Source organism: Gobio gobio, assembly GCF_949357685.1.
Source record: "Gobio gobio genome assembly, chromosome: 7".
In the NCBI taxonomy this organism is placed as follows: Eukaryota; Metazoa; Chordata; class Actinopteri; order Cypriniformes; family Gobionidae; genus Gobio; species Gobio gobio.
In genome coordinates this window covers 57,049,732-57,061,931 of record NC_137103.1, presented here as the reverse complement: position 1 = coordinate 57,061,931, position 12,200 = coordinate 57,049,732, and the positions used below count along the sequence as shown (strand labels likewise).

Here is a 12,200-nt window from a genome sequence, read left to right as displayed (position 1 = left end):
GTTTCTACTTCCTGTCACATGACAGTTCATATGGAGTGAAGCCGTTCTCATCGTGTGATTGGGGGAAACATTTCTGAGGGCGTGGTGAGCTCGTGCTATGGGCGCGGATAGTGAGCCGTTGGAAGTACCATCCTAACGTCCAATAGGAAAACTCAACTGCAACCTTAAGAGGGCAGCACTTAAGACGGCTTTACACCATATTTTATAGAATTAAAACACTTTATACTCAAATGTCAAAACATTTACTCGAATCAATGAACAGCATTAATAAAGCCACAGTATTACAGATCATTAACTAAAAAAAGTTGGTTTAGGGCTTAGTTACCCTTTAATAAGATACTTTATAAAGACAGTACGCGTATACAGACAGGAGCCATCTTGGAAAACAGTCTGGCAAGTCGAGCCACGGTTGAATAATCCGCCATCTCTTTAGTGTGTATCCTTTGGAAGCACTAGTCTCTGTTGCGTTGTTTTTTTAAATATTATTTTTATTTATTTATTTTCTCTGTTGCGTTCAGTGCTTTCTTCCGGAAACAACGGACCATTTGAGAGTCACAGTTCATCACTGAGCACAGCGTTCGTGGCTCGACTTGTCCATTTTTGACCGAAGAGTACAAGTGGGAGTATTTTTTTTATGACCAATTAGCATGCTCGAATCATGACCCCAATTTTTTTGGTGTGTTTACATACCTAATGCTAGAAATGTCACCAAGTTTCATATCATTCTGATGAAGCTGTGATTTTTAACATTTCAAAACAGAAAGTTTTCCTGTCAGAAATTAATAAGAATCACAAGCGGAAGTGTTGTAAAATAATAACTAATAAAACAATCGACTCCAAGCACAACTACACAATGTTTGAATAAAGGGTGAAGATGTCTATTTTACTAGGCCGGACGTCACTTTTGGACACTAGTGTATAATTACCAAAAATCAGGGATGAAATTAACCAGTCTTCTCCATCTTATCTCATAGATTCAGAGTCTAGTACAGTAGAAATCCACATATCCAGCGAACAGCGCGAGTCTGAGGACGTAAAGCCCAGCGGAGCGTCTCTGGACATCTCCTGAACGTCTTTATCCTCTTCAACTTCTGATTCAGAAACTAGCATTTCTACTATCACTTCTGTCTTTGTGCTGTAACACGACACATAATTCAACATGAGTCTCAACGTTTGCAAACAGACTTATTTGTACATTTTTTTTAAAACACTGTTTTTAAAGATTTCACAGTGAAAATACAGCATTAATGGCACAGTACGTAGAAATAGCTACTCATTTTATACTTCATTAAATTATACTTAATTTATGCAGTGATTAAAGATGAAGTGTGTCATGTTTTTGGTGGTATATTTGACTTCCTGAATTGTAAAACAAGTTCATCAACAAATGTAATATGTAATTTAAGAAGTATTGTTTTAGCACTTTGGCAAAAACATGATAACACACACACACATTAGTGGTCAAACGCTTGGAATAATTAAGATTCATTCATGTTTTTGTCTCTTCTGCTCATAAATCCAGTAAAACATTATTCCAGTGTGGATCATCTGTTCTCTGTGAATATATAGTAAAGTGTCATTTATTCCTGTGATTAAAGCTGACCTTATCATTATTACTCCTTCACTAATCATTCTGATATGATATTTATGACTACTATCGTTGTGCTGCTTCAGATTTTGACAAAACCTATTCCAAACAAAATGGCGTGCAAAATGAATGAATCAAACACAACTGTTTGGTAATATCAAAATAGAGTGATTTATTTGAGCCTCTAATGTGAGACATTTGTCCACGGTACAGATTTAAACTTTATACTTGGCAGATACACGTCAAAACATGCACGATTGAACCGCGTGCCAAGATTACAGTCTGACACAGACAATAATAGCCTCCGGTGGACCGGGGAAACCCGCGTCACGTAGAAACGCGATGTTTCTGAGGTGTTTCAAATCATTAGTTTAACTTGGTTTTCATTGAGATAAAAGAACGAAGCGTCCATTTTGTCTCACGCACATAGTACGAACGTAAAGCCGCCGCGGGTCCGTTAAATAACGACCGCTTTGAGGAAAGGCGCCAAATCAGTTTGAATTTTACAGCAGGACTAACCGACCATCAGTCGCTGCGCGTGACCCGGTCCATCGCTCAGTAAATGGACATCAAAATCCGCCTCAGTGCAAGAAATACACGTTTCTGCTGAATCACGTGTCCAAATCAGATGAGATGCGGTATAAAGTGATAAACAGGGTTTTACCGCGGATAAGAAAAAGCTCTCACCTTCTCATGAGTTTGAATTTTGACGGTTGGTTTCTATTTCTGCGTGTAGCTCCGCCCATGGTGAAACCTCATAGGTCCAAATTTTTGTGATTGGCAGGTCACACAAGAGTTTAACCTTCAGCGAGGAAGTATGTTTTTATTAAACTTTATTTCTATCTTTTGTATATTAGTATATCACAAAAAAAATCATTACACCTTTGATGTAAATGAGGATTTTGGACCAATAACATTCAACGGTGGGCGGAGCTTCCCAGCGCAGCGCCACGGAAAAGATCCCAACAACAAAATAAGACAAAAAAATTAGATTTGCATGGAAGAGAGCGCTTTTATTATCACATCGCACCCGATTCGGACACAGCGTTGATGCATACAAGCATGAACACCTGCACTAAAACACGTCCCAGAATGCACTTCACCCACAGATTTTGAGGCACGCATCACAATCTCATAATAACGTGTTTGCTGCCGATCCAGCAGGCATGACGTCCACAAAATCAGAAAAGAAAGAAAAACAATTCCTAAAAGTATGAAAGATTGATTACTTTATAAACATATAAACACAGTTTATAAAATCTGTGGTCTCATTTACATCTTTACATTCATTAAATGTACATCCAGCGGGGAGATTACACACCGGTATATTTCATATCTGACCATCAAACATGTTCATAAAATATTTCCCCAAGTACTCGGCAGTGGGCGTCTTCATCCGCCTCGGTGTTACAGGAAACGGTCAGAAGTGTTAGCGGTTCTGGAGCTCAGACGAACACCAGGGGGCGCTCAGCGATCCTGATGAAGCGTCTCCAGCTCTTCTGTCCATCTACAGCACCAGCTCTAGTGGACCTTCCCTCGCATTTTGGTTTTCAACATTCAGATTCTGTTCCCGAAGCCGCCGCGGATCTCAATCGTCCGGCTGCGCGGAGTTCAGACGCGCTAAAGGCTAACAATCCTGCGTCCGCTATTTCCGTAAATCAAGAACACACACCTGGGAAAACAAGACACACGATTAATATCGCTAAACTAAACTAGTCAAAACATTTCCGTTTATTCAAATAAAGCTGAAATTAAATATATGTATTAGAAGAAAAGTTACACTACTTTTTACAATTAAAATGTAAAATGTAACTGAAATAACGGAGTTGAAGCGCAAAAATTGCTAACTGGAAATACACTGAACAAAATTATAAATGCAACATGAAATTTTGTATTTCAATTAAATATTGTACTATATTTTAGTTTTATTATGTTTTTTTTATTTAATATTTTGTATTTTTAAAGGGATTTTATGGTAATAAATTACATTTATGCAGTAGTTATAATCCCTTTATTCACTTTTTGAGTATCGACGTGAAAATAAAATTTGGTAAAAAAAAAGTCAAAATCACAATAAAATCCAATTTAAAATAGTAGTGAAAAAATATCAATTTTATTATTATTTTAACACACACACACACACACACACACACACACACACACACACACACACACACACACACACACACACACACACACACACACACACACACACACACACACACACATATATATATATATATAATATATATATATATATATATATATATATATATATATATATATATATAATTATTTTTTCAATTAAATTGGCTTTTATTTTTGTCAATGTTCGTTTAATTTCTAGACATTTTGACTAGTTTTTGGTACTTATTTTAATTTCACTTTTATTTGGTTTTAATTCAGTATTAGTTATTCATTTGTTTATTTCCAGTTTATTTTCCAAATTATAAAAGCAACATGAAATTTTGTATTTCAATGAAATATTGTACTATATTTTAGTTTTATGTTTTTTATTTAATATTTTGTATTTTTAAAGGGATTTTATGGTAATAAATCATATTTATGCAGTATTTATAATCCATTTATTCACTATTTGAGTATAAACGTGAAAATAAAATTTGGTTTAAAAAAAAGTCAAAAAGCACAATAAAATCCAATTTAAAATAGAAGTGAAAAAATATAAATTTTATCATTATAACACACACACATACATATACATATACATATACACACACACACACATACATATACATATACACACACACACACATATATATACATATATATACATATACACATACACAATTTAGTGTTTTAGTATTAGTTTTTCAATTGATTATTTTTCTACTATTTTAAATTGGCTTTTATTTTTGTCAATGCTCGTTTAATTTCTAGTCATTTTGACTAGTTTTTGGTACTTATTTTTATTTCACTTTTAGTTTGTTTTAATTCAGTATTAGTTATTCATTTGTTTATTTCCAGTTATTTCAACTTATTTTGGTTAATTGCCAAGGAAACGTTTAATAATGGGACGCGAATGCAAAGACGCGAATAGACATTCTGCGACGAATGAGGCGACGCGAATTGAGCGTTTGACGCGTGATTCGAGCGAATCGCGCAAGTTGATTTTTGCCCCCATTTTTCATGAGCTGAACTATAAGATCTTATGGTGCGTTCACACCAGACGTGAATGAAGCGTTTTGCGCGAGTGATTTACAGGTTGATTCACGCAAGTTGAAAAATCTGAACTTTTGCGGATATTCGCGCCGTGTTAACCAATCAGGAGCTTGCTCTAGTAGTGACAACAATGAGGACAGAATCATATGTGGATACCTGGAGCTGTACGATACATCTTCATACTTTATAGAAACAGGAATAAAAAGGATCTTGCTTGAAAGAAAGTGAGTGAGGAGGTCGGACAGTCTGGAGAGTTGTAAAAAACGCTCTTTACTCAATTTGAGATATATAATGCCGCGAGTAAACTCAAAATGTTCAAGCGTCCAACTACACGCGGGTAGCACGATTTATTAACGTAAGTCGCGTCTGGTGTGAACGCACAGTAAGACTTTTTCTATGTACACAAACGGCCTATTTCTCAAATCTGTGTTAGTGAGCACTTCTCCTTTGCCGAGATAACCCATCCACTTCACAGGTGTGGCGTATGAAGATGCTGATTAGACAGCAGAATTATTACTACATGATTACTACCTCATTACTACTATTATTTTATGTATATATTGTATGTGCATGTACATGGAAATGTACATTAATGTGTATATTATTTATTATTATTTTTGTTTTAACCTGCAGTAAAACTTGTTCTGTAGCGATGGGAGTGTTTGTACGCATTACCAAAATCATAATAAAAAAACTTTGACAAATAAAAAAATAACTAAACCTAAATAACCTAAAATAAATCAACCGAAAAATTACAAAAGCACAAAATTAAATCAATTAAAACAAACATTTGACAAAAATAAAAGCCCATTTAAAATGGGTAAAATATTCAATAGTAAACACTAAATAATATAGTTGATTGTTTTCTGTTAGATATGAAATCATAACATCTAATCTTTATTTATTAAACACGTATGACCTTGAAAACAAATAAAAATACAAAATGTATAAATAAATAAAACTGAATCTGCTCTTCACATGTAACATTGTATTTCAATTAAATATTTTACTATATTTTAGTTTTAGGTTTTTTATTTAATATTTTTATTTTTAAAGGGATTTTATGGTAATAAATTATATTTATGCAGTAGTTATAATCCATTTATTCACTTTTTGAGTATAGATGTGAAAATAAAATTTGGTAAAAAAAAGTGAAAAGCACAATAAAATCCAATTTAAAATAGTAGTGAAAAATTATACATTTTATAATTTTATATATATATATTAGTGTTTTAGTATTATTTTTACAATTGAGTATTTTTCTACTATTTTAAATTGGCTTTTATATTTGTCAATGTTCGTTTAATTTCTAGTCATTTTGACTAGTTTTTGGTATATTATTATTTTTCAGGGGTTATTTATGTTTAACTTATTTTTATTTCACTTTTAGATTGTTTTAATTCAGTATTAGTTATTCATTTGTTTATTTCCAGTTATTTCAACTTATTTTGGTGAATTGCCAAGGAAACGTTTAATAATAATTAAAGCGCACATGAAATAAAATGTATTTATCGTAACATCTAATCTTAATTTATGAAACATCGACAGCCGTTTGGACACACGTGACGATCTTAAAGGGTTAGTTCAGCCAAAACTGTAAATTGTGTCATTAATGACTGAGCCTCATGTGGTTGGACACCCGTCAGACCTCCGTTCATCTTCAGACACAAATGAAGATATTTTAGTGTAAATCTGATGCTCTGAAAGGCCTCCATTGGCTCAACTTTACACTCTCAAGACCCTTAACCTCTTAACCGGCGCCCTATTTTTTGAGAATTCTTTGAAAACGATATACCCAAATGAAAATGTCTGCAGCTCTTAAACCCTATGGTCTACATTCATAAATCTGGTCTTATTTTAAACTAGACACTTGAAATGTTGCTACCCAAGAGTCATAATAACTCAAAGTAATATGGGAACAGAGTAATATACATGTAAGTGACTCACGTTTTTTTTTTCTTTTTTTTTTACTTAGGGAAAAAAATATTATAATTTAATGTTAAGAGCCTGAAAATAACTTAAATATAAAACTGAATGTCTAATCATGTCATGATTCAAATATGAGGATGATTCTCTCAGTAATGTAGCTTCTGTGAGCTTTTATATCAAGAAAAGTCTAGGCGAATTTCAAAAAGGCCATTTATTTCAGAACATTTGCTATTGTAAAGAGTAGTTTTTCATTCAAATAAATCTGCAATAAATCTGCAATAAACTACTAATAATAATGGTTAAACAGTTCCTGAAAAACTAAAGCAACTATTTACAGAGATTACAAAGTGTAAAAAACTCATTTAGCTGATGGGAAGTGTCAGTGAGAGTCTGCGCGCTCCACTGCAGTTGCGCCATTGAGAGCGCGCAGCCAGCGCACAAACAGTATTCACCAAAGCCTACTTACGCAAACTGCGCAAGATAATGCCTTTTGATTGGTTACTAAGTCCATCAATCAAACCTTTGTTGGAAAGGCATTGGCTGGGCACCGAGTGCCTTTATCCAACGAAAACCATGGGCGCAATGATTGACAGCTCACCAAGCCTGTAAGGCACTTCCTCTGTATGATGCATCCCAGAAGAGTCTCTGATTGGAGGAGAGAGACGAGGGAGGGTTTAAAATACGTGGGAGAAGCTATTCTAGCAGGGGGAGTTTGCCAGACACGGAATAGAATCGATATTTCATTGAAAATGGACATGATTGATTACGCTAACTCAAAACTCCCTTGCAAACAACGGAGGATTTTTAGTTTTTTCCCTATTTTTTCGTTGTTTTGGATTAAAAAGTGGGATGCATTTTGAAGAGTGGACCCTTACACAGAGATGTATGCGGGTGTTTATTGGATTCGTCCGATCTGATCTGAACGACAGGAGATGAAAGATGAGTAACGCTAATATTATGCTAATGTTTACATGGCCGGTCCTTTAGCGTTTCATTTAACCCTTTCCTCTCTGGTGTATTTATTGCATTCAGAACATGAATCTTGAGTGTTTTAGCTTTCAAATGATGCATAGTTTGTGATAGTTGATTGAATATTTTGTATAAAACAAAAGTAAATAAAAGTACACACACTTCCGTCAACCCCCCCGCCCACGATCCGATGCGGGTTAACAAGTTAAAAGACACTAAAGACTAAAGTTACAAAGTCCATCTCACTACAGCGGCTCTACAATAACTTTATGAAGACGAGAATAGTTTCTGTGCGCAACAAAACCCTAAATAACGACTTATATAGTGATGACGATTTCAAAACACGACATCATGAAGCTTCGAAGCATTATGAATCAGTGAGTCGATTCAGCGGTTCAGAGCGTTATGAATCAGTGAGTCAATTCAGCGGTTCAGAGCGTTATGAATCAGTGAGTTGATTCAGCGGTTCAGAGCGTTATGAATCAGTGAGTTGATTCAGCGGTTCAGAGCGTTATGAATCAGTGAGTCGATTCAGCGGTTCAGAGCGTTATGAATCAGTGAGTCAATTCAGCGGTTCAGAGCGTTATAAATCAGTGAGTTGATTCAGCGGTTCAGAGCGTTATGAATCAGCGAGTCGATTTAGCGGTTCAGAGCGTTATGAATCAGTGAGTCGATTTAGCGGTTCAGAGCATTATGAATCAGTGAGTCGAATCAGCGGTTCAGAGCGTTATGAATCAGTGAGTCGATTCAGCGGTTCAGAGCGTTATGAATCAGCGAGTCGATTTAGCGGTTCAGAGCGTTATGAATCAGTGAGTTGATTCAGCGGTTCAGAGCATTATGAATCAGTGAGTCGAATCAGCGGTTCAGAGCGTTATGAATCAGCGAGTCGATTTAGCGGTTCAGAGCGTTATGAATCAGTGAGTTGATTTAGCGGTTCAGAGCGTTATGAATCAGTGAGTCGATTTAGCAGTTCAGAGCGTTATGAATCAGCGAGTCGATTCAGCGGTTCAGAGCGTTATGAATCAGTGAGTCTATTCAGCGGTTTGGATCGCCAAATTTCAGTAGTTTGGCGGTTTGACACGCGATCCGAATCATGAATCGACTCACTGATTCATAACGCTCTGAACCGCTGAATCGACTCACTGATTCATAACGCTCTGAACCGCTGAATCGACTCGCTGATTCATAACGCTCTGAACCGCTGAATCGACTCGCTGATTCATAACGCTCTGAACCGCTGAATCGACTCGCTGATTCATAACGCTCTGAACCGCTGAATCGACTCACTGATTCATAATGCTCTGAACCGCTGAATCGACTCGCTGATTCATAACGCTCTGAACCGCTGAATCGACTCGCTGATTCATAATGCTCTGAACCGCTGAATCGACTCACTGATTCATAACGCTTCGAAGCTTCATGATGCCGTGTTTTGAAATCGTCATCACTATATAAGTCGTTATTTAGGGGTTTTTTGCGCACAGAAACTATTCTCGCCGATTCATAAAGTTATTGTAGAGCCGCTGTAGTGAGATGGACTTTGTAACTTTAGTCTTTAGTGTCTTTTAAGGGTCTTGAGAGTGTAAAGTTGAGCCAATGGAGGCCTTTCAGAGCATCAGATTTACACTAAAATATCTTCATTTGTGTCTGAAGATGAACGGAGGTCTGACGGGTGTCCAACCACATGAGGCTCAGTCATTAATGACACAATTTACATTTTTGGGTGAACTAGTTTTAGACGATGTCTGAAGAGAAGATGAGCGTACCGATCCATCTGAAGCACTCGCTCCCACTTTATCTCCCACACTGTTCCAGCAAACCTCAAAGATTCCTCCAGTTCCCCTGTAGCTGTTGACCAGCGCGCCGCTCTGAAAAACACACTCATCATCATCATCCTCCTCTTCATCCTCATCATCCTCCTCATCCTCATCATGTGAGCCGTGTGTTACTGACCGCCGTGTCCCAGATATGAACACATTTGTCGAAGGATCCGCTGGCCAGGAACTTCCCGTCCGGACTGAAGGCCACACTGTAGACCGGCTCCTGGTGTTTGGTGAGTGTGTGGATGCACACGCCCTGCTCCACATCCCATAATCGCACCGTCGAGTCAAAAGAGGCACTGAGGAAGATAAACAGAGCATGGATGAAGAGCGTTAGTGGCTTTCAAATGTGACGGAAAAACATCATCATCGTTTCTTGTATAAAACAACCAATTTATACATATTATAATAATTATGCCTATAATAATAATAATAATAATAATTAATTTCTATTGTTGCATTATTATATTTCGTTCTATTCACTTTAGTACTTTATTATTTCTTTATTTTATTGTATATTTTATTATAATCTAAATTATTATGTTTAATCAAATTTGTATTTATTTTAATATATTAATATCAAATCATTTTTATATTTATTTAAATCTAATTTAATATATTTAATTTTATTCTATTCGGTTTTTGTCCATTTATTTATTGGAATAATTTTTACATTTATTTTATTACATTTACTTAATTATATTTAAATCATTTTAATCTAATTTAATATGCATTTATCACATTTTTATTTATTATTAATAATATTTATTTATTTATTTTGTTGTAATTGTTTATTAATCTAATTTATTTGACTAATTTGTACATTTATTTTATTTATATTTTAATCATTTTATATTTATTTTAATGTAATTTTATATATATGGCTCATATAGTGTGAATATGGGGCTCAGTTTTATTCAAAGACTAATGTAAACTAATATTTAGTTATTTTATTCTAATTTATTAGTTTATTTATTTTAATGTAATTTTTTTACAACCATTTTGAAATGTATTTTATTATTATATTTATTAATATAATATTTTTATTTGAATCTAATTTAATTGAATACTTTTTAAACTTAATCTAATTTATTATATATATATTATTTTTTAATCAATTTTAATAATCTGAAACCTATTTATTTTTATCTAATTTAATATATTTCATCTATTTTATTTATTGTTATCTAATATTTATGTTGTTTATTAATTTATTTTAATGTAATATATTTGAATCATCTTTGCATTTATTTTTTTATAAAATTTTCATTTTATATTTTTGTTCATTTGAATCTACTTTAAATATATTTAATCTAATTTGTATTTATTTTATTCTATTCGGTTTTTGTTCATTTATTTTAATCGAATTTATTGAAATAATTTTTAGATTTAATTTATTATATTTACTTAAATACATATTAAATTAGATTAAAATACATTTAATACATAATTAAATAAATATAATAAAATGATTCCAAAAAAATAGATTAAAATTAATAAATGATTACAATAAATTAGATTAGATAAATACATATTAATGTAATCTAATATTTATTTAATTTATTGTAATTTGTTAATTAATTTTAATCTAATTTATTGGAATAATTTGTACATTTATTTTATTATATTTACTTTACTTATTTGAATCTATTTGAATCATTTAAAATTATATATATATATATATATATATATATATATATATATATATATATATATATATATATATATATATATATATATATATATATATATATATATATATATATAATTTTTCCCTTTTTTCCTGCACTTTTGCGCTCTCTGGTGGCCCAGTTTAGACGGTGGCCATTTTGATTTGCGGATTTGAAATGGTTATTTAAACAGTTTTTGAGAAGGAGAGATGGGACTAGGTCTTGTCCAGAGGCGTGGCTAAGATGTCCACGAGTGACCAGACTTCGGGAAGGTTACCTGGCTAGCAGGATGTTAGCGCTGAAGGTTACCTGGCTAGCAGGATGTTAGCGCTGAAGGTTACCTGGCTAGCAGGATGTTAGCGCTGGGGCTGCTGCTCCCGCTGCCCATCGGGCTCCATTTGATGGTGTAGATCTCTTTGCTGTGCGCTTGAAGGTTATGAACACATGTGTCGTGCTTCATACTCCAGATCTGCACGAGACATTCATCATATTTAATATTTCCTCATGCCCTATATTGAGAAGAGGGGACAGGAACACTGAGAGAGCGCCACCTTGAGGGTCATGTCGTCCGAGCAGGACGCGAGCAGTGTGCCCGACGGGTCCCACTTGATGGCGTTGACCTCGTTGGTGTGGCCCTGGAAGCTCTTGAGCGGGCGCTCGCTGCCCAGGCGGCACACGTGGATGCACATGTCCGTGCTGCAGGAGGCGAAGGTGCTGTTGTTCTGCCAATCTACGTCCAGCGCTGGAGCTGTGGGCACACAAACACTCACACCTTGACCTCTGACCTCGGATGTGGCGTTCACACCGGACGCGATTCGCGCAAAGGCGGACGCTTGAACATTTTGAGTTTACTCGCTTCGTTCGCGCGAAGGTGGACGCTTGAACATTTCGAGTTTACTCGCTTCTTTCGCGCAAAGGCGGACGCTTGAACATTTTGAGTTTACTCGCTTCTTTCGCACGAAGGTGGACGCTTGAACATTGAGTTTACTCGCTTCGTTCGCGCGAAGGTGGACGCTTGAACATTGAGTTTACTCGCTTCGTTCG

The 12,200-nt window shown here is 34.9% G+C and overlaps 2 protein-coding genes across 2 annotated transcripts in view; one reads left to right on the top strand and one right to left on the bottom strand.

Annotated features, from left to right (window-relative positions):
* Positions 1–1,612, top strand: part of gpr143 (G protein-coupled receptor 143) — a 34,288-nt gene extending 32,676 nt beyond the window's left edge. The window contains exon 9 of the mRNA XM_079822536.1: positions 975–1,612. Coding sequence (XP_079678662.1) covers positions 975–1,069 — 95 coding nt within the window. The 3' untranslated portion in view covers positions 1,070–1,612. The remainder of the gene's footprint in view (positions 1–974) is intronic.
* A 125-nt stretch (positions 1,613–1,737) lies between these two features.
* Positions 1,738–12,200, bottom strand: part of tbl1x (transducin beta like 1 X-linked) — a 39,878-nt gene continuing 29,415 nt past the window's right edge. Inside the window, 5 exon segments of the mRNA XM_079822535.1 lie at positions 1,738–3,260; positions 9,433–9,534; positions 9,620–9,785; positions 11,498–11,625; positions 11,708–11,904. Coding sequence (XP_079678661.1) covers positions 3,234–3,260; positions 9,433–9,534; positions 9,620–9,785; positions 11,498–11,625; positions 11,708–11,904 — 620 coding nt within the window. The 3' untranslated portion in view covers positions 1,738–3,233.